The following is a 23,733-nucleotide window of genomic DNA, read 5'->3' as shown; positions in this document are numbered from 1 at the left end:
ATTAAAAATTATATTGAATTGTTAAAAAAATTAAAGAAAAAAATTAATAATTATATTATTAAATTAAAAATAAGTAGAGTTGAATTGAATTGAATTAAAAAAAAATTAAAAAGTCAAAAAGGAATGTGCTTCCGATTGTAAACGCTGGAATTATGTCAGTGGGCCAAAATTTATAATGAAAATTGAGAAATCTACACAACACTTTTTTTAACTTTTCTGTTCACATTTAACTTATTAAGGACAAAAATGGCAGCAATCATATTTCCTCTAGGAAAAGTGGACTCGAGGAAAAATCTATCACACCCTCACTAAAAATCAGACTCCACGATCACGAGAAAATATGATACAAGGACAAACTGAGTTCTCAATGAAAAATATTTGACTTGCAATATATAAATTTGAAATGAACTGGAGGTGCTCATATATACGAATTAGTTTTGGCCTATAAATCAGTAATACTTATAATATCCCCCAACACTTCCCCCCCCCCCCCCCCCCCCCCCCCCCCAATAAAAAAAAAAGGCAGCTCCACACTGGTCCATGTAAATGTTGGATCGCTAGCAACACAAAGTTTCATCGAGGACCACATGCATGATCATTTACAGCATAATAAATAATACAGCAAAGCAAGGGATGAATTTAATTAACTCAGGGTATGGGACGACCCACACCAAAAATTTTCTAAACTAAATGGCATTTAATTATCTGTAGAGACATCCATGGTATTCCCTAGTTTATATTAACCATTATGAATATATATGTGTATATTGTATATCCTGGATTGTAGATATGATTCCCTTTCTAGATCTTTTTATTATTCTCAATTTATTTATATGATATTATATATCTGAAGATAAATTAAGTGTGCTCTAAATAAGACTTACTTTAGTGCTGGAGTGGTGCGAGTTTACTGACAATATATTAATCCTTTCGCAGACAAAAAAACCACATGATTATCACATGAAATCAACAATGAACTACATTTGTATGTAACGGGCCTAACGGCTCTAAACATACCATTTCGTTGGTCTATTATTTGGAAAATTACAATTAATTAAATAATCAAGTTAGTAAAATAAATAAAGGAAAAAGAAAGCCTAATGGCCAGATTTAGCCAAACATTGGCTAAATAGGGCGAAGAGAAACAAAATAAAGGTAGAGAACCATTGAAATATATCGCTGGGGAAGGTAGGGTTGCAAACAAGATAAACTCCTCATGACTACTCGAACTCGGCTCGATAAATACTGGACACAAGACTTGATAAACTCTTGAATTTAAATGAGCTTACCTACAATATTGCCACTCCTAATTGAACAAAACCACATTTATATGGCTCATGACTCGGCATTAAGATTACATATTTCTCCATCACCAAAAAAAAAATACATTTTCTCTTTCTTTTTGTTATTTATTCCGATGATTGTTAGTCAATAAATCTTGCTGTTCCCATACTCTTGTTTTTCAATTCTAACTCTTTCATTTCATATATACTGTACAAAACTGTATGCATGTTGAACTTAGTAATCAACTACTCTTGAGTGAGCTCAAGCTCAATATTATTTTTTCAAACGTGCATCATGATGTCTGAAAGTTTAATTGACATCGAATAATTTAGTGCGAGCTTAATCGGCTTATTAAAGGGTAAAATCCTTCAGACATAAATTTTTTATTTACAAAATTCAAATTCGAAATTTACTTAAAAGAAATTTTAAAAAAAACGTAAAATCAATTAAACCAAATCACGTTAGTTAAGCTCGACACTATATTAAAGAGAGCAGAGCTTGATTTGCTCAATTATTCAGCTCGTTTACATCCCCCAGGAAAAGGCTCCCAAATTAGGAATAGCGACCACGTGAATCTTGTCGGGGAAAGGTCACTGGTAAGGGGGGCCCGTTAGAGATACCACTTGAACTTCAGCTTTATCAAAAATAAAAATAAAATTTGAACTCACAGCAGAAAATGTTAATTAGAAAATGTCAATTTTATTTATCAAAATTCATTATTGTTCTTTTTGACAGACGTACAGTACTCAAATCCTCTGTCTGCCTCTCGATAGAGTCTGTCCACATGACAATGAGGACATCGACGTGTTCCTTTTTCCCCTTTTATTTATCAAAGAAAATAAATTATATACAATATATAAGAAGATCTTATCTTCTTCTTCCACCCCAAGCCCGAGGTAAAAATTTATTGATCAAACTCACTTTCTTTTAACTTCGGCCTGCAATCTTTCGGCAGCTTTCTGTGGTCAGCACTTCCTGTTAAATAAAGGACAAATTACACAAAAAAAAATTAATTTTATAAAATATCTTAATTTTATTTTAAATTTTATTTTGTAATAAAAAAATTATATGTTTTGAAAATCGTCGCAGATTTGACCTCCCGTTACCATTATGTTAAGTTTGCCGTCTATTTGCTACGTGTACTTCACGGGACCCACAAAATTTACATATAATCTGACCATCTTCTCTTTTTTTTAAATAAATAACTTAAATTTTCAAAAAAATCCAGTTTTGTTTCAAATTTTATTTAATAATTTAAAAAAATACATATTTTAATTTTTTTTTTCAGAAATGGTCCAGGAGATGAGATGCTAGCTGGGGCCGACTTTAGGAGCAAAAACATATGATTTTTTTCATTACAAACCAAATTTATGATGAAATTGAGACTTTTTTGAAATTTAATTTTTTTATTTAACCTATCTTATTTTTTTTATTGATTTATATCTGAAGTTAACAGTTCACGTATGCAAAATTGACGGAATTTATAACGAATGTCATTTTTAAGACAATTTTAAAAATTTATGGTTTGTTTTGTTACAAAATAAAATTTATGATAAAACTGAGACGTTTTACAAAAGTTAAATTTTTTTGTGTAATATACCCTTAAATAAATGTGTTCAATCCGTCGAGGGTGTCTATCCTGTGATAGAGGGCAAATGATATAGAGCCGGATCGATCTTTTCTTTGGCATATTTGAAAGTTCAATGAATTTCGATTAATTCAATTTTAATGGATCAACTCACTTAAGAATAAAATTAGGTCATCATAATTTTTTTTTCATTTATAAGATTTGAACCGAAACGTTATTTAAGATAACGACAAGGCGAGCAGCCGGGTCGGACCTTTGCCTAATTCGAAATTCCATAACCGTTAATTTGGTTTCTCTCTCTCTCCTCTATGAGAGCCGAAAGTTGCAACTTTTAAGCACAATTTTCTTCTTCAACCTCCAGCCTGTGTCTTGCGGTCTCATCACTGTTCCCCATTCTCATCCTCATTCCACACACAGACAGAACTCACTCGCTCACTCACTTTTGGCACTTAGCTACTGAGTTGCCCTTGCTCGAGTTGGCACTGACTCGACCTCGGCTCAGCTCACAAGCACTCCATATCCTCCCCCCTCTCTCTCTCTCTCTCTGTAGTCTGTCCTCAGTTTGGAGCTCAGGCATTGCATTAATGGAGCTCTCCATCTCTCTCCCGGGCCTCTCTCTGTTTCTGCTGCTGCTCCTCTCAGGTTCGCTCTTCTTCGCCATCATTTCCTCAAATGGGTCTGCTCCATTTCCACCATTAACGGTCGAGATCTTGCAGGGGACTTCATAAGCAAACAGCTTTCAGTTGGCAATGTCTCTCTCGAGATTCTTGAATTTTTTTTCTTTTTTGCTGAATGTCGTCGTATTTTGTGATGTGTATGTGTGTTGGATATAATATAATTGTTGTTGGAAATTGTTTGATGAGTGCACTTCTTTCTAGCTCTTCCATTAATGGCGTCTCAGATTTTCGAGGGAAGTCAATCGGTTTGAGACGAGATAATTTAAACTTCTCGCGTTTCGGAGATTAATTTGTTTAACTAAGAAAAATGTGGTCTTTTGTTCTTTTGTGTTGTCATTGGGACGAAACTGCGACATGCCCATGAAAATCCTGCTTGCATTTCTTGGCTAATTCATATTGTTCCTGTCAAAATAATTCAGCTATGGCGGCTCCTCCAATGGTGGCCGGGATCGGGATCAACTACGGCCAAATTGCGAACAACCTGCCCTCACCCGAGCAAGTGGTTCCGCTCGTCAAGTCCATTGGGGCCACCAAGGTCAAGCTCTACGATGCTGACCCGAAGGTCCTGTGCGCGTTTGCGAAGACGGGCATTGAGTTCACGGTGGGACTGGGCAATGAGTACCTGGCCCAGATGCGGAACCTCGACCGTGCCCGGGCCTGGGTTAAGAACAAAGTCCAGGCCTTCCTGCCCGACACCAAAATTACCTGCATTGCCGTTGGTAACGAGGTGCTCACATCCAACAATACCGTCCTCGTTGAGAGCATTGTCCCGGTGATGGAAAATGTCCATACTTCCCTCGTCGAGCTCGGGCTCGATAAACAGGTCACTGTCACCACTGCCCACTCCATCGCTGTGCTTGAGACATCCTACCCACCCTCGACCGGCAGGTAACATACCCACTAAACAGAAAATTTTGACACGCGAAATACAACAAAAAAATGCAGTTTCGCGATATTATTGTTATTATTCAGTTGCACTGCCTTTATAATAATAGTTCTTTCATAATGAGTTATATAGAGGTTCGTCATCCTCAACTGTCCTATGTTGCTATTATTAATGGTCCTAAAACCTTAATATGGTCCCATGGAACTCTGGTCGTGTTAAACTTCTCATTGTAATGATTTGGGTCGTGTGGCAGGTTCCGACGGGATCTGACAGGGTGCATGACCAAGGTCTTGGACTTCCAGTGCAGGACCGGCTCGCCGTTCCTGATAAACGCCTACCCGTACTTTGCCTACCAGGCCAGCCCCAAGCAGGTCACCCTGGATTTTGTGCTGTTCCAGTCGAGCCAGGGGATCCTGGACACATCGACCAACCTGCATTACGAAAACATGTTATTTGCCCAAATCGATGCCATGTACTCGGCCCTGAGCGCCATTGGATACAAGAACTTGACTGTCCATGTGTCCGAGACCGGGTGGCCATCAAAAGGAGACGCAAATGAGGTCGGAGCAACACCAGAGAATGCAAAGAAGTACAATGGGAATCTGATGAAGATCGTGTCCCAGAAGAAGGGTACACCAATGAGACCGGACCACGAGTTCAACCTCTACGTCTTCGCCCTCTTCAATGAAAACCTGAAGCCCGGACCCACCTCGGAGAGGTACTACGGTCTGTTCAACCCCGACGGCACCCCGGTCTATTCCCTGGGAATTCCTGCAAAGGACGGCAACAGCAACAGCAACACCACCAGCTCCGGTGGCAGCGGAGGAGGCTCAGCCATTTGGCCACCACCCCCAAACGGCTACCTTTCGATCACTTCCAGCTCGGTGAGTTCAGAGTTTTTTTCCTATCAAATATTGGTTTCATTAGTCAAGCTATGATTTTAATCCTCTGTCATGGTCGGAATTTCCATAAGAACTGTTTACTGAGGATGGCGGATATCTTAAACATCAAATGAGAACTCATATGTTCTGTTCGGTGTTCTCTTTTGCCCAACAATTTCGGGGTGGATTATGAAAGTGATTGCTTATTCAAACGAAGAGAGCCAATCGGATTAAGGGCTGAATGATTGCAAATAGGCCACTGGGATGCAATTATTAGATTCTTCTCGGATTCGCTATCATCTCTTGATATAAGCATATTGAGAACGATGGTGCAATGCGGCCATGTATGATTAAACGCACATGTCCCCAGCTGTCTCCTCTTTAAGGACTCTGACTGGAGTGGACCTGAAAATTGTCATATTTCTGTGCTGCTGTGCCATTAAAGAAATGGGATGTCCTGTACATTGGAATCTTGTTAAAATCATCAATTCCCTCTTGAATAAGATCACTGGTCGGGTTATGGTCCTGGTCATCCATCAATTTCATGCCTTGTCATTTTAGATTTACTGGGATAGTTTAGAGAAGAAGTTCATTCTAGTATAACGGGAGGTATTGATTAACTTGTGAATCTTTAACTTTACGGAACAGAATCTTTTGGCTGCTCATAATCATAGATCTCTTTCGTATTCTTCTCCTAGTAGAGGCACTCAGAGAAAGGTCTCATACTTTGCTTTGTGTAGGGTCGAGTGGAATGTGTTTGGTCCTTCCCCGAGCTGATGACTCTTGTTCTTTCTAATTTCAGGGAAGGACGGAACCGGCAGGTGCATCTGTTGTACTGGGCCTGGCATTGCTTAAGCTGTTCTTTTTGTATCGAATTTATTGAGCAGTTGATCTATGTGATACAAAGTGTAATCGAAATTGAGCGATGTTGGAGCTTTGGGGGAAAGGAAAGGCAAATAATGGGCTACTTTGCTAATCCTGAAAGGTGAGAATTTCGCTCCTGTTTATAATGAAACCATTCCGCTGTGATCATTCCTTCTCTCCTTATGATGCCAAGCTGCGATACTTTGCGTAAGACATAAGATTTAAGAGTGCGAGCATGAGAATTATTTATGGCCATCGTATACATGGTCTGCAATAAGCAATTGACTGGATCTGGTTGGACTCTACACCGAGGACCATGAGCCATTCGATCATTGGGACCTCAGCGTAGGATCTGCAGTGCCTGATGGCTCGTTCACGATAGGAAGATTTTATGTATAGTTAAGAAGGACCGACGAAACAACCAGACAGACGGCTCATATTAAGATGATGTACGTCCAGTGCACATGGAATTCCCTGTAGAGCGCTTAACATGTGGCGCGGATATCAGTTTCTGGAAACTGTGAAGGAAGTGGTGATAGTACATGTAGGTAGGGTCATCTGAGTGATTAAAGTTGGGGCAGGACCAGCTGGCTCTGAACTATCCCTTTTCTAGTTACAAGGCTAATAAAGGGCACGAATAGTTTCACAATGAGTATCGTATCGAATATGAAATCTCTTGACTACCGGGCGTGAGTATCGAATATGAAATCTCTTGACTACCGGACGTGAATATGTGTATTACTGTGTTATACTCTCTTTGATTATGTGCCTTCTCACTCCCTTTTTCTTCCTTAGTAAAGAATATATTTTTTTTTGGTCAATTTTGCAGGATATTTATGGGGGTGAAGAATTCAATGTGTCAATAATTTTAGATTGCCAGCGGCAGAGATTGCGGAAAGATTTAGGTAAAGGGTGTGATGGTAGATGATGTATTTGTCTTTTTGTAGGATAGCTGCCCTCTTTCTTGTTATGAGGCTACGAACCTGTTTGGTCAGTTAAGTAATTGGAGGTTTTTTTTTTTTTTTCCCCCGAATGGACATTCGTTTATTAATGTACTTACCGCTGCTTTTATATGCGAAAACTGCCTAAATACCAAACAATCGAGCGGGCTGTGTCCGGACCAACTTTCACCTATGCTACCTCCACCGATACTATAGCACGAAGGACTGGCTAGTTTTTTTAAAATCGGGAAAAATGATATGACATGCTCCAAAAGCTACATCACAATACGGTGTTAGATCACCCGAGGTTGCGAAAGTTCCCTACACGGCACTGGGCTGGCTGGGTCTTGGATTGTCATGATGGGCATGAACGTCCAGGCTACTAAGCCTATAAAAAGAACCTCAGTGATGAGATCCTGAACTGTCCGTAAAAATATCAGTGCTCCATGAGGTAATGCGCGTAGGGTAACTCGGACCATGTGATCGGGATTTAATTAACTAGGCTCATAGCCGCTTTTAGTGGGTGCGGTCAGGACTCCCGACCAAATATTTGCCTACTGAGAAGATTCCAAGAACAGAGATCAGTACATGCTCTTTCATTACTCTTGGCTGCTCCTCAGCAATTGACAGAACACACAAGTAATTAATTAATAACAGTGCGATCTGCATTGTAACATCCAAGTTTTGCTACAAGAATTGCTAGAAAATATGCTCCCGTTATGACGGAGTATTATACGAGTCTGCCACTAAAACAATCAGCCGTTGATATCCCCTCTTACCAAAAGACAAGTATATATCGTAACTTTTTATAGCAATACCACAACTAATCAAAACCCGCCTAGCTCCCATTGGTCGTGCTTTCCGAAATCCCCACCAAGCTACTATTCTGCTAGTGCAATCGGAGCGCCGCTTTAGTTGTTAAAAAGATATCCAGAGACCTTTGGCTCTTTCGTGGTGTGTGCTTTCAACTGACATGCCTTGACAAATGCGGAGAAGAGGACTGAGCATGAGAAGCTACCGGGAACCCAGAGACACCAAAATTGGACTGCAGCCTATTACCCTTCAAGAAGACATCATGTGGCTCCGGGATGTCTCCCCCACTCAGACATTGCGATCGGTGGCTTTGACTCTTTGGTAGAACAATAAGTATGCAGCTGCAGTCCTTATCTCCGCGTCACCAACTGGAGAAACATGACTGTCGTCAAAATGGTACCATCTGTTCTCATCGATCAGCTGCATAGATTAGCAAAGAAAATTGTGTCAGCTAGTGAATATATGCCAGGAAACCTGCAAGAAATGCATCACAAAGCCCATCTATATGGTCCCTATTCACAGCTTCATAAGAAACTTTAGGTGTATTAGATCCCAGCAATCTATTCATGGCTGACTGAGTCATGTCGGTCCGCCAGGGACCAGGGAATGGTAATAATCACAATCACCAATAAAACTGCTAACCTTAGCATAGGCGGTGTAGTGCCCCCCACCAAGACCACCGTAATGATTGCTGATAGCGTATAGCTCGTACACGTATGTCCGGCCATTGTCGGCTTTCACGTATTTCGTCAGATCGAGATTGTGGATGGGGAAGTTAACGAATGTATCGAGTTTATTCTTCATAAATCTGCTGTAGGAGAACCTTTTCAAATGAACGACAAGAATGTCAGGCAACTTCCACAAGTCCAGCTTTTTTGTGGCCTGTCTATGTTCCTTGCATCTGGGACAGTACCTGCATCCAAAAAATAAGTGAAATAAACACGTGACAACAGTGACCTTTAAAAGCTACCTCATAAATTAGTGTTTCGCACAATTTCAAGTAGCATACCACATATCATCGGGCCCAAGTGGTTCTTCCTTCAAAAACGCATCCAAACACGAGAACAAGGAGATTGCTTCCTGCCTGGTCTTCTTCACAGTGAACCCACTCTTATGGACTTCAGGTAGATCTTTGAGGTAGCTGGGATCATATAGTTCACGCTCTTCCTCAGTCCAATCCAACATAACCTTTATTGTTAGACCAGGCTTGATGATAGTATCTTTATGAATTGGCTTGATAGTAGAAGGCCTATCCTCAACCAAGGACAGATGGAAGGCTAGCTCCCTACTCGAAGAATCCTCCTCATCCGTCTCCAGCATTTCGTGGTTCTTAGATCCAGATTGGTCACTGCTGCTATCAGACGGCTCTTCAATGCCCCTTGAAGGGGAGCCGTTATCAATTTTGCCCGGAGAGCATGCTCTTCTCAAAGGAGACAACATTCTGGAAACAGCCATTTCTATATCTGCTCCTGTTAGTGAGTCTGCTCCTAAATACATGACGAGAGGTGTCAAAAAGTGCTTCCGATCATGGCCCTTCAAGCTGTCCAGTGTGTCCCTATGAGAAAGAAATTAAAAACAATCGTTATAATTTATACCTATATAATTAGCAAAGCAGCCCCTTGACATGAAAACCCCCTACATAATACATAATACATCTGATGATGCACACTTCCATAATTATAGCAAATCGTATGCTTCAGCCAAGTTTCCAAACAGATCAAAACACCTTGGGCAGTCTTCCAAGACTTTTTCAATAAAAATGCTCAGCAAGGAGCAACTCAAGGAGCAAGAGACCTCTATCATGCTCTAAAAGTATCTCGAAAGAAGCAGATATGCTCTCCACACTAATCAATCAGTCCAAAAAACTGACAATGTTCTGCAGAGTCCAGAGCAACAGCAGCAGAGCAGGTACTAAACTACAAATTGGCCATGCCGGAATAGATAATCTCCCACACAAAGACAAGTCAGAGACTTAACAAGACTTTGCATGTTGTCTACCATAAAGTTAAAAAAGTGTGATGTGAAGAAGAAAGCTCACCTTTCTAGCCAACGATGCATTATTTCCAATTTTGTTTTTCCAGCCCCTCTGTTGGGAAGCCGATATGCGACTAAACAATCCTCATCCTTAACACTGGTCAAATCCAGTGAGTTATCCAAATATCGAAATATTCGATGATCATAAACCTGAGCATTGGAAGGCAGTGCTTTAGCAGCTGAACAATAATATGCTCAGAACCCAGCTATAGAAGGCATGCAATGACTCATGGCAATAACACCTCAAAAATAACATGACAGAACACCTTATAAGTAATAAATCTAATAATTATAAGATCAGAGCCAGTGGAAGTTTCATTTACCTCAGCCAGCAGAAGGCTTTCATCAGGCCTCAAGCAGCATGCTGTACCCAATGCCTGGCTCAGGTCTTTACAGGAACCATGTTTAGGCACTGTCACAGTATATGGCATTGGAAGACCACTTCCATCACAGTAAAACACTGTTACTGTAATTATACGCGTCACATTTGAAGGTAGTGGCAGTGTCAGGTACATGAAGGGATCGAATGTTATAGAAACTTTGCCGCAAACTGGACATACAAGCGTTGATTTATACTGACCCTGAGAATTAGAAGGCAGAAATTATGATGTTAAGCTGTAGAAACTAGCAATCTGGGTCAAAATCCAAAGACAGACAATAACATTCTTTCTAATTATAATAATTGGTAATAAAATGTTCATGTATGCTGCATGCCCACAAAGTCTATTTGTCACTAACCCAGAAATTATAAGCCACACGTAGAAAATAATGAGAAAATAAAACATAGTATGCACTTCCATCATTCCCTCTCCTGAGCCTCAAATAATAAGAGCTACTATTACCAGTGAAATAATAAGTCTAGACACAAAGGTTCTGATTTCTCTTCAGAACTATCATATTTGACTCATCGAATCTGATAAGTATCACAAATCCAGGGAGCCCTTATAAAAACAATGAGAAACAGAAAATTAAGAAGATTATTTACCTGGCACACATCCACAATTATGGAATCATTCCGTGCCTTATGATATCTCCAGGATTCTTCAGCAACTTCCTTGTCTGGACGACCATCTGAATCTTTTATCTCAATGTAAGGCTTTTTTTTAACACGATTCAGGTCCTCGTGAAGCCCATCCAACAGGAAGGCAAGAAGTTCCTATAAAGCAAAAAGAAGCAATAAATATCAGTGAGCAACAAGCAACTCCTCCATGAAATTACATTTACACGGAACACATTGGTAAGCTTAATATGTATGCTAAAAGTTTAACTTCTTTTTATATTTAATTCCATTATTTAGCTGAATAAATCAACATGGATGCACTCACTTGAGAATCATGCTGGTTATAGCCACTAAATTGTGGCGCAAATCTGCCAAGCTTCCCTTTGAAAGCACGTGGAGCCATTGTGGTTCGCCCTGAGGACCACAATTTCCTCAACAACTCACCAAATGCAAGGGCAAGCTCACCCTGCAGGAACAGAATATATGAGAAATTTCTTTGACGTAATTTGAAGCACGCATTCTGAAATCCTAAGAAGGTACACACACGCACGCACAGACACAGAGAGAGAGAGAGAGGAAGAGAGAGAAAAAAAGACCAGTTCACTCACACGCATCCCAAGTGGATTCTCTGCATTTATATCATCAGTATAATCTCCCAAAAAATACTCAACAATGGGGGTTGTGTGGACTAAACATTGGATGGCACTATTCATAAAGCATGTATTTCCAAGATTTTGCAATCCTGCCAGACCTCCTTTCTCGCCTTTACTGGTGGAGCTGAATACATCATATGCATCATCCTTATAAGAACTTGTTGAACTTAAGGAACTTCTTTGGTAAAAGTTTTGTCCTGTTGAATGACCATTTGACATAGTTGGTCCTCCTGCAATTGTCACAGATGACCTCGAAGGTTCAAGGGCTACCAAAGCTAAATCATTCCTACTAGAATGGGTACCAAGTCGAGGATCAAAACTTCCATCATCTGCCACCTCCAGAAGTATCTGCAAAAACAAGAAAACCAATAAAATAAGTGATTACAGAATGAAGCATAGAATAGCCCATGGCAAGAAAGAATTAACTACATTTTGAGTATGAGCAGTAAGAAGTCTGTATCAGATGTAAGGAGGAGCAATAGAGTTGGAGTACTCACCTCCTGGTCCATTTGCAGAAGCTCATCGTCTAATGTGTTGCTTGAACGAGCTAATAAGACCCTCTTCTGTTTGTTGAAGCAATCCCAGATATTAACCTGCATCAAATATACTACGAAGGTTCAGAAATCAACTTAGCCAGATAAGCCAAAAAATATAGGATTTCCTTCTATTCAACACTAAATAACATGGATACAAGCAACCAAATTAGCTAAAAACGTTATAAAAAGATCAGAGGTACGAATCTTAGTTTTGAAAAAGATGAGATTGCGATGGATAAAGACACACCTTGTCTATCTCTAATCCTTTGAGTGAGCATACTCTTTGATAAAGCTCATCAATGGAAGCCTGAAATGCAGAAAATGACTCAGAAACTGGCATGAGGAGAGTCACTTTTATCCAAGACACTTTTAATTCAGAATGAAAGTGGCGATACCTTTTTGCTTAACCTTATAACTGACTGGCTATTGTCTCTAGAGTCGACTAACTTCAAAGAAAGCAAGTAAACCTCCACAATGAAATTATTAGCACTTGAAATCATCTTTCTGGGTAAGGCTGGTCCTCCTTTATACCTATGAATAACAAAGGAAAAGTGACAAATCATTTACCAATTTTTTACACTATAATATTGTCCAATTCAGATCGGTGTTTAGAATGTTTGTAAGAAGACAATGTATCTAACCACATCATGAACAAATTGACTAGCTCGACGCCGAGAATAACAGAATATTAACTTTGATTTTGTATATATCAGACCGTACAAAATAAAATGATAATAGACTAAATAATGCAGATTTCAAGATGGACTGACAGAGTCTAACAACATATAGCACATTCCACCACACATTTTCCTAATCTCATCTTTTCTATACTATACTAAGAAATGACAAAATGATGTAAAAATGGAGGGAGTAGGCAGTAGGAAAAATGTTACTATGAAAAAGAAAGTCTCACCAGCTGAAGAGCTTCTCCCAAACTTCTTGAGGAACTAAAACATAGTCTTGCCCCTCTTGTAGCACTCTATTCAACTCTAGATCATCACCCTCACAAGTAGTCACATTCGACAGTATATCAGAATTATCAATTGGCCCCGGTCTATTGGATGTATCTGAAGAAACCAAGGAATCTAATGATTGCTTGCCATCTAAGTTTTGATCTCCACTCTGCGTTACATATCGCTTCCAGGAACTGTACCACCTGAAACAAAAGAACAACCTCAGACTTGATATCATGATGTACAGGTTTTTCTCGCTCAAAAAATACATAACTTGTACAACTCCCTGGAAAATGCACAGTGAAGCCTTTTTTTTTTCCCAGCTAAAACGTTGTTAAAGAAGCATAAAAAAATGCTCGAGATTGCCAGTGAAAACAGAGTGATATATTGACCTCGACAAATATGGCTTCTGATAAGTTTGGCAAATATTATAATTTGTGGGAGGGGGGGGGGGGGGGGGGAGATGGAGGAAAGAAAGTCCAAGATCAATAGCTTCTTCCTGCCTTCGTTAATGATAATAGCACAAGGGCAACGATCTTTAGTTTGAAAAGATAAATAACTTTCAAAAGCTACGTTCAATCAAAGTAACGGTCACCAAAAGGCACAAGCTGAGCTTCAAACGTGCAACTTCACTATCAAACGCCATTGTTATTCTAAAAGCTTGCCCAAGAAACGCTTCACTCTTAACAATTCTACAGTGGCTTTATTACATAATGCATAACCTAAAAATTAACGAAGAAATGGCCATCAACGAGCTACCCGCAATAATTACCTATTAGAAATGACGTAGTAGACATTGCCTTCCTTCAGATTGCACTCAGATATCTTCGTCAACTCCTCGACGATCCGGTACTCCTCCTCCGGAGGGATAGGCAAGCAGCTCGCGCCATCATCCATCATGGACCCCGAATCGGGGATCGTCATAACCAACAGCTCGAGACCTGCAAATCCGAAGAACCGCATTCACATCAAATCCCAAGAAATCGCCTCCTGATCTCCAAGATTTTCGAATCTATCGGCCTCGCAATACAGACGGCATTCCAATCGAACAGAAAGATCAAATCAGGCACGGCGGAGAAGAAGATCGGGGAGGGGAAATGGCCGGAATCCCATACCTTGGAGGAACCGGCGAGCTAACGGAATCGAAGTTGAGTGAGCAGGAGAGCAAGAGGGAGGGGGAGAAGGGAAGAAAGGAACCCTAGATTGGCGGGAGAAGGTTGGGAGGTAGGGAAGAGGAGAAGGAAGGTGGAAGTAATGATCCGCGCGAGGAGAGGGAAGGGAAGCGACTAGACAAATCTTTTTTCAACGATCGTATTCATTATTTTTCCTCTTTTAATTTTTTTTTTCAAAAAAAAAAGAAAAAACTCGACTTTCCCTCTTTTATAGCCTTCTATCCTGAGACCAAAAAAAAAAAAAAGGAACAAAACCGGAAAATAGCTTCCAATAAATGAATTTTCGGATATTCCGAGCCCAATCTGAATTATTTTTACCTATGGGAAAGTCGTTCATCGAGTCCTAGGTATATACTCTACATTTTATAAGCATGAATAGGGTTGTGAACGAGACGAGCCAACTCGTGAGTTATTCAAAATTAACTAAGTAATAACTCCAACTCGACTCAGCCTTGTCGAGCTCAAGCCAAAATAAGCTTTTCTTTCAAATGAGCCGAGTCGAGCTCGGTGATACTTGGTTCGTTCAGCTCGTGAACTCAGTCGAGCTTCTATATAAATTTACATATATCTCCAATTATTAGTAGAAAGCTTAAACCCATAACTCATAGGCTTTCTCATTATTTTTCTAAGCCTAAACTATTAAAATAAAATTAAAATTGGAATACAAAATAATAAATAAAATAGCCAAAAACCTAAACGAGTTCTAATGAGCTGAGCTCGAGCTCAAGCCTCCATATTGGAGCTTGACTGAGCTCAATTTCGAGTCAAGCTTGAGCATTTTGTTTAACGAGTTGAGTTGAGTTTGCCTATATTCGAACTCGAATCAGCTCATTTACACCACTAAATATGGACCGTGTCGAAGTTGTAATATATGATGATGATGATGATTGAGAATATAATTGAAATGCCTCATTTTCTGACTTGGTAAAATTATATGTGATCTCATTTCGAAATTTGATTCTATAGGTATCTTAAACTGAGGATCGGTCGCTTTATTTCATTTGCAAATGTAATTAGATGAAGACCCATACATCGAATAGGAACTAACAAACATATCTTTTAATGATTGTGGTGAAGAATAATATTATAAATTCATGGTTTTCTAAAGAATATGGCTCATAAATTGACGTTGTTTAATAGAATATAAATACGTAAATATCTCTCAACTATATATATTCATAAATTCATAAATTGATTTACGTATATGAGCATTGATCAACCAAATATCATTAATATATATATATATATATATAGCACATCCAATCAATATATGTGAGAATTATTTATCAAATAAAATTTTCGTATAATAGACGATTGATATATCTAAATATCATATAAAAAATATATCGTGTGTAATAATAGTGGAAAACTCTATTTTAATTGGAAACTGTATATTGAAATTATATCATTAAAAGTTCTTAAATTTTTTTTAAAAAATATAAGATACTGATATGACGACATGAAATAGCTTAAAATTTCAATGATATGGCAGTGTTAGAGAAGGTGACTTTAATTTTGATGATATGGCGGCATAATACACCAGCTCGAGAGTTTATTATTATATATGCTAGTCGTGGAGCCTGTGCATTCCACGAAATTGGACATGATCCATTTTTCATTTTTGTTGATTTTATTATATGTTATGCTCGTATTTTAAACTGTTATAAATCGTGATTTACAATTAACAAAAATATATTATATCACTAATATTGAATTAGAAAGACGGTCTATTTTATTCAAATCTTATCATAAAATATCTTTTAAAAATTAAAAAAGAATCATTTTTCTTAAAAATTATTATAAAACTAAAAAAATGCCATTTAGTGATCGATATTAGAAAAATTCATAATTTTTTTTAAAAATTTAATATTAAAATTAGAAAAATTGAAAATCGATTTTTAATTTAAAATTTCAAAAACCCGTGATTTATTAAATACGTCAAAAAATTTAGAGGATATTTCTTTTTATTTTGATTTATCATAAAATATCTTTTGAAATTTTGAAAAAAAATTAATTAAAAATTATCACAAAAATTACAAAACTAAAAAAATTAAGGAAATTTTATTTAGCAACGAAGCATTCTGAAATCATGCACACTATGTTCTTGCTTCTATATATAAATAGTTTTGATTGATTAGTACAGAAGAGTATAAAGTACTTAAAGATAATTACGTTTCATTACAGGTATGAACTTCACTGGATAGGAAATCAAATGTGATGATACGATTTTAATGCACTAAATATATTACCGAGTTATTTTTTTTGTCTTTCGATATTTGTTCAGTGGGGAATGATGAAAGCATATACCGCAGAAGTGGCATGGAAGCTATCCTTTCCTTCGGTATTATAATATTAACACTATTACTATGAGAGATGCAAATTCCCTGACCACACAATGATCAACCCTCCCAACAAAAGTCCATTGTGACGTAATTTCCGTGACGATTAAACGATATATCCCGCACTCGAAGCCAACTCTGAAATGCAGCTGTATCCGATAGATATCACAGAAAATGGTAACAGAACGGACCTTGGTTACATAAGATCAATGGGACATTATTCGCGATGGTACCGGAAACAGTAACTTAGACCGAGAACACAACTACTGACCACAAAACCAACTTCTGTACAAGACCAAAGCTCTAACATGTTCGAAAAGTCTCTGAGCCAGAATCAACAGGCCCGCTGACGGCAATACACTAGTGCTACAACAAAAACACCAAAAAGGACACGAGGGCAATCTACTGTGGCTAAAGAATTTAGCATTAATTTACATTAGTACATCGTTTCCCTCGGTCAGACCTAAAGACTAGCAGCTACCTGCAATGGCTTCAAAACCCATTTTACCTGAAACAAAGGCCTACCAGAACTACGAGTTGTTAACCTCATCTGAGCCGCTGGAGTCATCTCCGCCTCCTCCCCCTTGGATCTCATCTTCCTCAGTGAAGATGCTGTCCTCGGTTGAGTTTGAGAAAGCTCCATCATCATCGTCAGTGAGCATATCAGCCTTCCTTCTGCTCCTCAGATCCTTTACGTCTCTTCCTTGGAGAGCCAATCTCCGCCTCCGTGCTTGTCTCTTGCCCTTGGGGAAGTCGTCCCGCTGAGACTTCAGCCTTTTACTCTCCATGTCCCTCGAAGTTCGCTGCTTTGAATCCTCGTCATCCTCAAAGTCCTGAGAATCCACCCTCCTCCTTTTCCTACTTGAGTTAGACTTGGGACAGAAGCATGGAATATTTCAATTTCTCCAACAATAAGAAGCTGAAATAAGACAAATGCATCCGCATATACACAAAAAAAGACACCACAAGTATCCTCCTACCAGTAAACACTTATCTCTCTCTCTGTTAAACTTTAATGTCTCTATGAATGATGATATTACTAGCATCTATTCTCATCAATAATTTCGATGCTCACCGAACTAAACAAGCCATTACCAGTAACCCTTCAGATCACTTAAGCCCACAATGCCATCTTTGCGCTCCACGTGCAGTCAGTTAGCCCTGGACTATTTTTACACAAGGTATATAATCTTGTTTAAAACCAAGCTGCATGCACTCTCTTTCAAAATGCAGCTCTTGCAAAATTTTCTCATAACAGGAGGAACTAAAAGGATGATATCCGTCCAACTCTGTATCCTCAAGTAAGTTTGCTGAACAAGATGAAAGAACAGCAGCCGTATACATACCTTAGGACCACGATCAACGAGCTGAGCCCATTCCTGCCGATTTCTCAAGCAATCAAGAACAGCCTGTGAGTGACTTGAATAAGCGTAGCGCTCTCCATTATGCTTCCGCAAAGAAGGCCAATGCTGCAAATAGGCACATTAGACCATAAGGATAAAAATTATCTTTCTGATGATAAAAACGGGAATAAGATGAAGGTGAAGAAATCAGTCATACGAAAGCAACAGTACCGGCAAGACTGCATCACAGAGTTCTTCATAAGTCATCCTCCTGCCTTTGCTCATGATTTCATTTATCAGGCCTGCCAATCTCACATAAGGAAATTTCAATATCAACCAGTCAGTGATAAATTTTGGTCACTGCACAAATACATCGAGTCAGTGCAACTGCAAATGCAGGAGCATTCACCAACTTTCAGTCATTCAACAATTGTTTCTACCTGGTAAAGTACGATAAACCGGAGGCTGATCTGTGGTGAAATCATCATCGGAATTGCTCATTGGAGAAGTAAGCCTGGCAGGCCGCTTAACATCATTTGCCTCATTGGAGGAAGAAGGTCCACTGTTGGCGCTGGTGCTCAACGAAGCAAGCCTGGCATTCAAGGAATGCACATGGGCTGGGGATCCTTTGGCCTCTCTTGTGCAGGCATCTCCACTGGAAGGTCTATCCTGTCTCCTCTGATCAGATGACGATGTCGCTCTGCTCGTCTTCTTAGCTTCATCTTCAACCTCACGAGGACAAGTTGCACTCTCTTTAGCAGAGTCCCTACCCTTCCTTTTAGGAATCTGCAGATACTGTCAGTTATTAGCTCGAATCATGACACAGATTCTCATGATCTATGTTGCAACAGTCAACAAAAGTGAGCAGGTTTACGTATGCAGCCACCAACAGCATAACACAGTAAAAAATACAGAGAGATCAAAAGGGCTGAATCATCTCACCAGGTTCTGATCCTTTGTCCCTGAGCTTGAAGTCCGCTTTATATGTAGGGTTGAGGCAGCTTGAGAAGCCAGCTGGGGCAAGTTAGCTTGGCGAACACGAGGTACCCGAGGAACTCTAGGAGAACTATTGAGCTCTTGGTGCAAAAGTAAGGCAAGCTGCAAAAATAGTTGCAAAAAAGCTAAATGAAATATGCATTTCTGAAGAAAATATCATCATATTAAGAAAGAAGGGTATCAGTAGGCACACACTTCTTCATCACTTAGAGCAGCAGGAGAATTAGATACAGGTTGGTGTGCTGCTGCCGAATGACTGCCTTTTGAAGATGGAGGGATGGCTGCATGGTTGGATTTTCCAACCTTTTGATGTAATCCAGATGTCGAAGCCCTGTTTTGTGCTGGCAAAGCACTTTGATTTTGCAGAGTACGTGTGGAATCAGCAGAACCTAAACTAGTTGAAACATTCTGAGCAGAAGAAGATTTTGAAGTAGACGAAACTGCACAATCTTTTGAATCAGATGCATTTCTCTTTGGAACTGAAGTATGAAAAATCCTGCTTGAACGCTCCTTCTCTGTTTTCCGCATTGCATCTCGCTTGCCCTCATCCGTTGTGGTGTCATTTGAGGCATGGTCCTTAGAATCAGCAGCTGGTTGGTTACCAGCAGGAAGTGTATTCCGAGAATCAGAAGGATTGGACTTGTTGGAGCTGGATGATTTGGAGATGACAATGGAGGATACTGTAGGAGATGATTTTCCAAGAGAAACTGCCACTTTGAGCCTACTTGATGGCGCTGCTGAAGATACACCACCACCTGATTTTGATAACTCTTCATCCCCAGAAGCATGTTTAGGTTCTGACAAACTTTTGCACAACACATTTGAGCCTTCTGAGCCATTTGCCTCTTCTTTATGGTCATTGTGGTTAACAGAAAAGTCAACATCTTTTTGCCCCTTATTTTCACTTGATTCCCCCTCATTTAGAGTAACATCCACGGACTTCTTGAAACCACATTGCAAGCTGCTCACCACCATATCATTCGCTTTGCAGTGTCCAGATATGTCTTCCGAGACTACTCCAGTAGACTTGGCAGTATCAGGTGACATCTTCAGAGAGTTTGCGTCAGGAAGAGAAGCAGAGAGATTCTTCAAGAGCCCTTCTGAGTCATCATGTACTTCAATTTTCACATTAGGCTTTGGGAATCCAAGCGACTTGTCTGTGATAATCGCTGATGAGGTCTGGGAATCCTTAATTTCAGGACTTGCATCAGCTTTACATTTTTCAGGAAGATCTAATAGCTTATCAAAGGAACGACCATTTGAATCATCAGTAGCGCAGCTCTCTCCCTATTACAAGAAGAAAGAACTGTATTCAGCATATGAAGAAAAACATATTTTTCACGTGCAGTCTATTAGGCAGCAAGACATCACACCGATTCAACCACCACATCAGAACACCATATCAGATATATGCTGCAAAGCAGCAAACTACCATAATTTAACAAAGAATAGTGAAAGAACCTCCTTTTTTTTTTTTTTCAATCACAGTGAAAGAATCATTAGCTAGAAGAAATATGAGAACCAAGACAATTTTAAGCGATCTCTGCCTACAGCCTGATTGATGACTAATGGACAGGACATTCATATCTGAACATGTGAAGAACGTAGAAGTCTTCTACTATGCATCATCCAGAGATGTATCCTACACCTATATCTAATGCTAATACTGTTTATGTAACAAATATATTAAACTAATATCCATATATCAAAGAGTATCAAAATTTAACAATCCGCTTGTAATAATAGGTTCAAATCCAAGTCACAAAGTTCTATTTAACTGTCTCTTTTGCCCAATATCATACGTCAACTTTCTGACAAGCCAAAACTCAAAAGTCAGGCCTCTAAGCCGATCATTTATCTCTCAGCCTACGATAACAGATAATCAATTAACTTACATGAAATACAGACATTTCTTGTTTTCTGACCAAAGTTTCAGTCACCAACAAACTAGATTTTTCTTCACCATGACGGACTTTTACCAGTAAAGTGGTCCAATTTGAATTTTTCTTTTTTTGGGGAAAATTTTCTAATTTAAAAAGTTAATATGACCAATTATTGAAACATAGCACCCACAACAGCTTAAATTGCAACTGAGCAAAACTCACTCAACCAGCAACAGATCTGTATCCAAGAATTGCTGTTACGGCAACACTCATATGTATCTAATCTCAAGACCATCAGTTTGTTAAAACATTAGAGGACATAATTAGAGCAAAAGCATCACCTTACAAAATAAATAAATCCATCAATATTAAATGGAGATGGAACATACCACTTTCATTTCGCAAACACTATCAGTCCCATTGCATCCTCCCCCAGAAGTACCTTCCTCTGCTGAACCATTAACCCCTGAAACATTGTGGGGAATCTTGTCTTTCACCAGTACATCTTGATCGTGATTAGTCAATTCAGATAAAGAGCCTTCCGGAACACACATTGTGGCTGCAACATCATTCTTAGGAATCTCATCAGTCTTGCTAACTGCAATACGACAATCCGAAGTTGGTTCCACAGCTACAGTGTCCCTTAAATTCCTGTTCTTGACACTCCGAATGTCAGTCTTGAAAGACCTTGCACCTCTAGCCTCATAAAATTCCAATTGTTTTGCATCACTGGTAGGTGTAAACACTAGTAGTAGAAATGAAAACAAAAAGCTGAGTCAACAAGCTAATGTGGAATTAAAGTGACCCGCCACTAAGGCTTTTGCCTTGAACGTGGCAAATAGGTTCATGGCTGAAAAAAAGATTCACTGCCCTAAATGTACATATATGCACATAAAATGAATGAAAAATTCAAACACATTGAGATCATGCAATAGATCAAATTACCTGCTTTAGAAGCATGTGCAGCCCTCTTCTTAGTATCTAAATCGTTGTCAATAATCCTAGCCTTCTTTTTTCCACTTATATCTTTGGACATGCCCGACTCTTCTTTCTTCCTTTTACCAGAATATACTATAAAAGGCCTACGCAAACTCTTCTCCTTCCTCGCTCCATTCTGAGAGCGTCTAACATCTGCAGAACCCACCTCTGATTTCTTCGTTTCCTTAGAACGTGCTTTCCTATCATTACTGACATCATCAACCTTGGTCCGCGTGCGCATGATAGCTGTGACAGGGGAAGCCAGAACACTTTCCTTAGACAAAGAAAATAGAACCCCTGCACCCTTATCTGCAGCATTCTCACTGTCCTCTTCAACATTAGCAACATCCTCTTTGCCAGAATCCCAGCAAGGAAACTCCTTATACTGAAAATTGAACTTCTTGGGCACATATCCGGTGCATTTCCATAACTGCTGAGAGAAAACCGAAGACAACCCACTGAACAACCCTGGATCCCCACCTGGAATCCCTTGCACATGAACCTTCTCCTCCATCGGATTCTCTGTCCAGATCCTAAAAGGCGGCCTCTTTGCAGACCCAGTTGCAGCATAGTTACTCTCGATCCTCACGGTCTTGGTAGGCAATTCAACCAGAAACTGCGCGACCTCGGTCTCCTCAATATCAGTCTTATTGTTCTTATTCTTACATTTATCACAAGCAAACAGCTCCTCCTCCTTCACATAGCGGGAGCAACGGGTGTGGACCCAAACCCCGCACTCATCGCACTTAACCATCTCCTCCCCATCATCAAAATTTACACCACAAATGCAGTCAACAGTCCACGACCCATCCACCCAATCGTCGGGCGGGTTCGCAGTCTGAAGCCGCTGCGACCTGCCCTTCATAATTCCAATCCTCTATGCCCTAATCTCCAACATCAGCGCAGAACAAACCCTAAATCTTGCTGCAAAATCCCCAATTCCCGCAGGACCGATAAGATTGCTCCTACAATGGAATCGCTGGACGTTTAGGAGAGTGAATAAGTTACCGCGAAACTGAGCACCGGCACAGGGACGCTCCGGCAGCGATTCCGTCCAAATCCCGGAGAAGAGCGGAGGCGCGTCCTAATGGCGATGGAGATTGAGACAACGGAGAGGTAGTTTTCGCCGATTCCGGCAAAGTCTACAAGTGATAAGATCTCTCTCAACCCGCACAAACGAAACGACAATGGCTTGCCCTCCCTCTTCCTTTCTTCCCTGGAAGTGAAAGGATAAATTGGCGATGGGAAGCCCTCTTGGCGTCCGTTGACACTTTGACCTAGAAACGAACTGGCTCGGCTCGGCTCGGCCTGGCCTCCAAATATCAATTCGGTCGAAGAGCAGGCTGGTGAGCAACGGCCCATGATCCGAGAAAACTGGGCCTGCATCAGCCCATTAGTACTTCAGTTCTAGAATCAGGTACCACGCGGGTGGGCAACTGCCAAGTCCGACACTTTTAAAGTTCTCTCGTTGGATCGCGACTCGACTCGAGTTCAAGTGAGCATCAAACGCATGAGAGATTCAATCTACCCGCAATTGATTCGCTCGGTTGATCTAAATAGTTAGAATTGGAAACTCGTCAGATGACCGCAGCCTGTGGGTGGAGACGGAGTCAGGATTTTCTCTTAGCTGGAGTAAAATACATATAAATGCATATCTACTTTTTCAGCGGAGGCAGAACCTTAAATAATTTACAATTTATTGGAATAAAACCTTTAAAATGTACAGTTTATGGGTAAAAATTTAATGGTACGTTTGATTTTAGAATTAAAGTAAGTTTGATTTTGATTGTGAAAAATGACAAATGAGATGAAATTATAAATTTGACTTGGAAAACGTGTATTTTTGTTATGTAGTGTGTTGAGTTAAAATCAAAATTATGACTCTAAAATCAAACTTACAAATCAAACGCCT

At 39.7% G+C, this 23,733-nt stretch overlaps 3 protein-coding genes across 5 annotated transcripts; 1 reads left to right on the top strand and 2 right to left on the bottom strand.

The window, feature by feature from the left end:
- The first annotated feature begins 3,210 nt into the window (after positions 1–3,210).
- Positions 3,211–7,206, top strand: LOC116192642 (glucan endo-1,3-beta-glucosidase 10-like). 2 transcript variants are annotated; one of them, XR_004154120.1, is made up of 5 exons: positions 3,211–3,514; positions 3,969–4,437; positions 4,689–5,319; positions 6,119–6,301; positions 7,010–7,206. XR_004154120.1 is itself a non-coding variant. In XM_031521238.1 (4 exons), the coding sequence occupies exons 1-4, from the start codon at positions 3,457–3,459 to the stop codon at positions 6,197–6,199; spliced, it is 1,239 nt and encodes a 412-aa protein (XP_031377098.1). In that variant the 5' UTR covers positions 3,211–3,456; the 3' UTR covers positions 6,200–6,359. The 2 variants fall into 2 exon arrangements, 1 of the variants encoding a protein (XP_031377098.1); XM_031521238.1 differs by lacking the exon at positions 7,010–7,206 and having other exon boundaries at positions 6,119–6,359.
- Positions 7,207–7,761: 555 nt separating this feature from the next.
- LOC116192130 (ubiquitin carboxyl-terminal hydrolase 9-like) lies at positions 7,762–14,406 on the bottom strand. The gene is made up of 14 exons (XM_031520581.1): positions 14,226–14,406; positions 13,883–14,051; positions 13,071–13,313; positions 12,553–12,688; positions 12,405–12,464; positions 12,119–12,214; positions 11,577–11,969; positions 11,294–11,434; positions 10,954–11,124; positions 10,292–10,549; positions 9,973–10,118; positions 8,944–9,489; positions 8,577–8,847; positions 7,762–8,354 (listed from the first exon to the last, which is right to left on the bottom strand). Exons 2-14 carry the CDS (start codon positions 14,032–14,034, stop codon positions 8,223–8,225), a joined length of 2,745 nt encoding a protein of 914 aa, XP_031376441.1. The 5' UTR covers positions 14,035–14,051; positions 14,226–14,406; the 3' UTR covers positions 7,762–8,222.
- A 2,354-nt stretch (positions 14,407–16,760) lies between these two features.
- Positions 16,761–23,068, bottom strand: LOC116192128. Of its 2 annotated transcripts, none has more exons than XM_031520580.1 (8): positions 21,789–23,066; positions 21,233–21,588; positions 19,156–20,247; positions 18,907–19,062; positions 18,405–18,750; positions 18,196–18,266; positions 17,968–18,090; positions 16,761–17,493 (listed from the first exon to the last, which is right to left on the bottom strand). In XM_031520580.1, exons 1-8 carry the CDS (start codon positions 22,684–22,686, stop codon positions 17,152–17,154), a joined length of 3,384 nt encoding a protein of 1,127 aa, XP_031376440.1. In that variant the 5' UTR covers positions 22,687–23,066; the 3' UTR covers positions 16,761–17,151. The 2 variants fall into 2 exon arrangements, 1 of the variants encoding a protein (XP_031376440.1); XR_004154014.1 differs by having other exon boundaries at positions 17,352–17,493; positions 18,196–18,274; positions 21,789–23,068.
- Positions 23,069–23,733: the final 665 nt, after the last annotated feature.

Source organism: Punica granatum, chromosome 1 (assembly GCF_007655135.1).
Source record: "Punica granatum isolate Tunisia-2019 chromosome 1, ASM765513v2, whole genome shotgun sequence".
In the NCBI taxonomy this organism is placed as follows: Eukaryota; Viridiplantae; Streptophyta; class Magnoliopsida; order Myrtales; family Lythraceae; genus Punica; species Punica granatum.
The sequence above is the reverse complement of the archived record's forward strand: the minus strand, read 5'-3'. Positions and strand labels throughout refer to the sequence as shown.

Excerpts from the sequence above, each read along its gene's own strand:
- LOC116192642 (XM_031521238.1), top strand. The coding sequence starts at position 3,457 with ATGGAGCTCTCCATCTCTCTCCCGGGCCTCTCTCTGTTTCTGCTGCTG. Across the intron at positions 4,438-4,688 it reads TACCCACCCTCGACCGGCAG|GTTCCGACGGGATCTGACAG; the intron begins GTAACATACCCA and ends GTCGTGTGGCAG. Across the intron at positions 5,320-6,118 it reads TTTCGATCACTTCCAGCTCG|GGAAGGACGGAACCGGCAGG; the intron begins GTGAGTTCAGAG and ends TTCTAATTTCAG.
- LOC116192130 (XM_031520581.1), bottom strand. The coding sequence starts at position 14,034 with ATGACGATCCCCGATTCGGGGTCCATGATGGATGATGGCGCGAGCTGC. Across the intron at positions 11,125-11,293 it reads ATAACCAGCATGATTCTCAA|GAACTTCTTGCCTTCCTGTT; the intron begins GTGAGTGCATCC and ends TTTGCTTTATAG. Across the intron at positions 10,119-10,291 it reads AAAGCCTTCTGCTGGCTGAG|GTTTATGATCATCGAATATT; the intron begins GTAAATGAAACT and ends TCCAATGCTCAG.
- LOC116192128 (XM_031520580.1), bottom strand. The coding sequence starts at position 22,686 with ATGAAGGGCAGGTCGCAGCGGCTTCAGACTGCGAACCCGCCCGACGAT. Across the intron at positions 19,063-19,155 it reads CTGCTCTAAGTGATGAAGAA|CTTGCCTTACTTTTGCACCA; the intron begins GTGTGTGCCTAC and ends CTATTTTTGCAG. Across the intron at positions 18,091-18,195 it reads TCTGTGATGCAGTCTTGCCG|CATTGGCCTTCTTTGCGGAA; the intron begins GTACTGTTGCTT and ends GCCTATTTGCAG.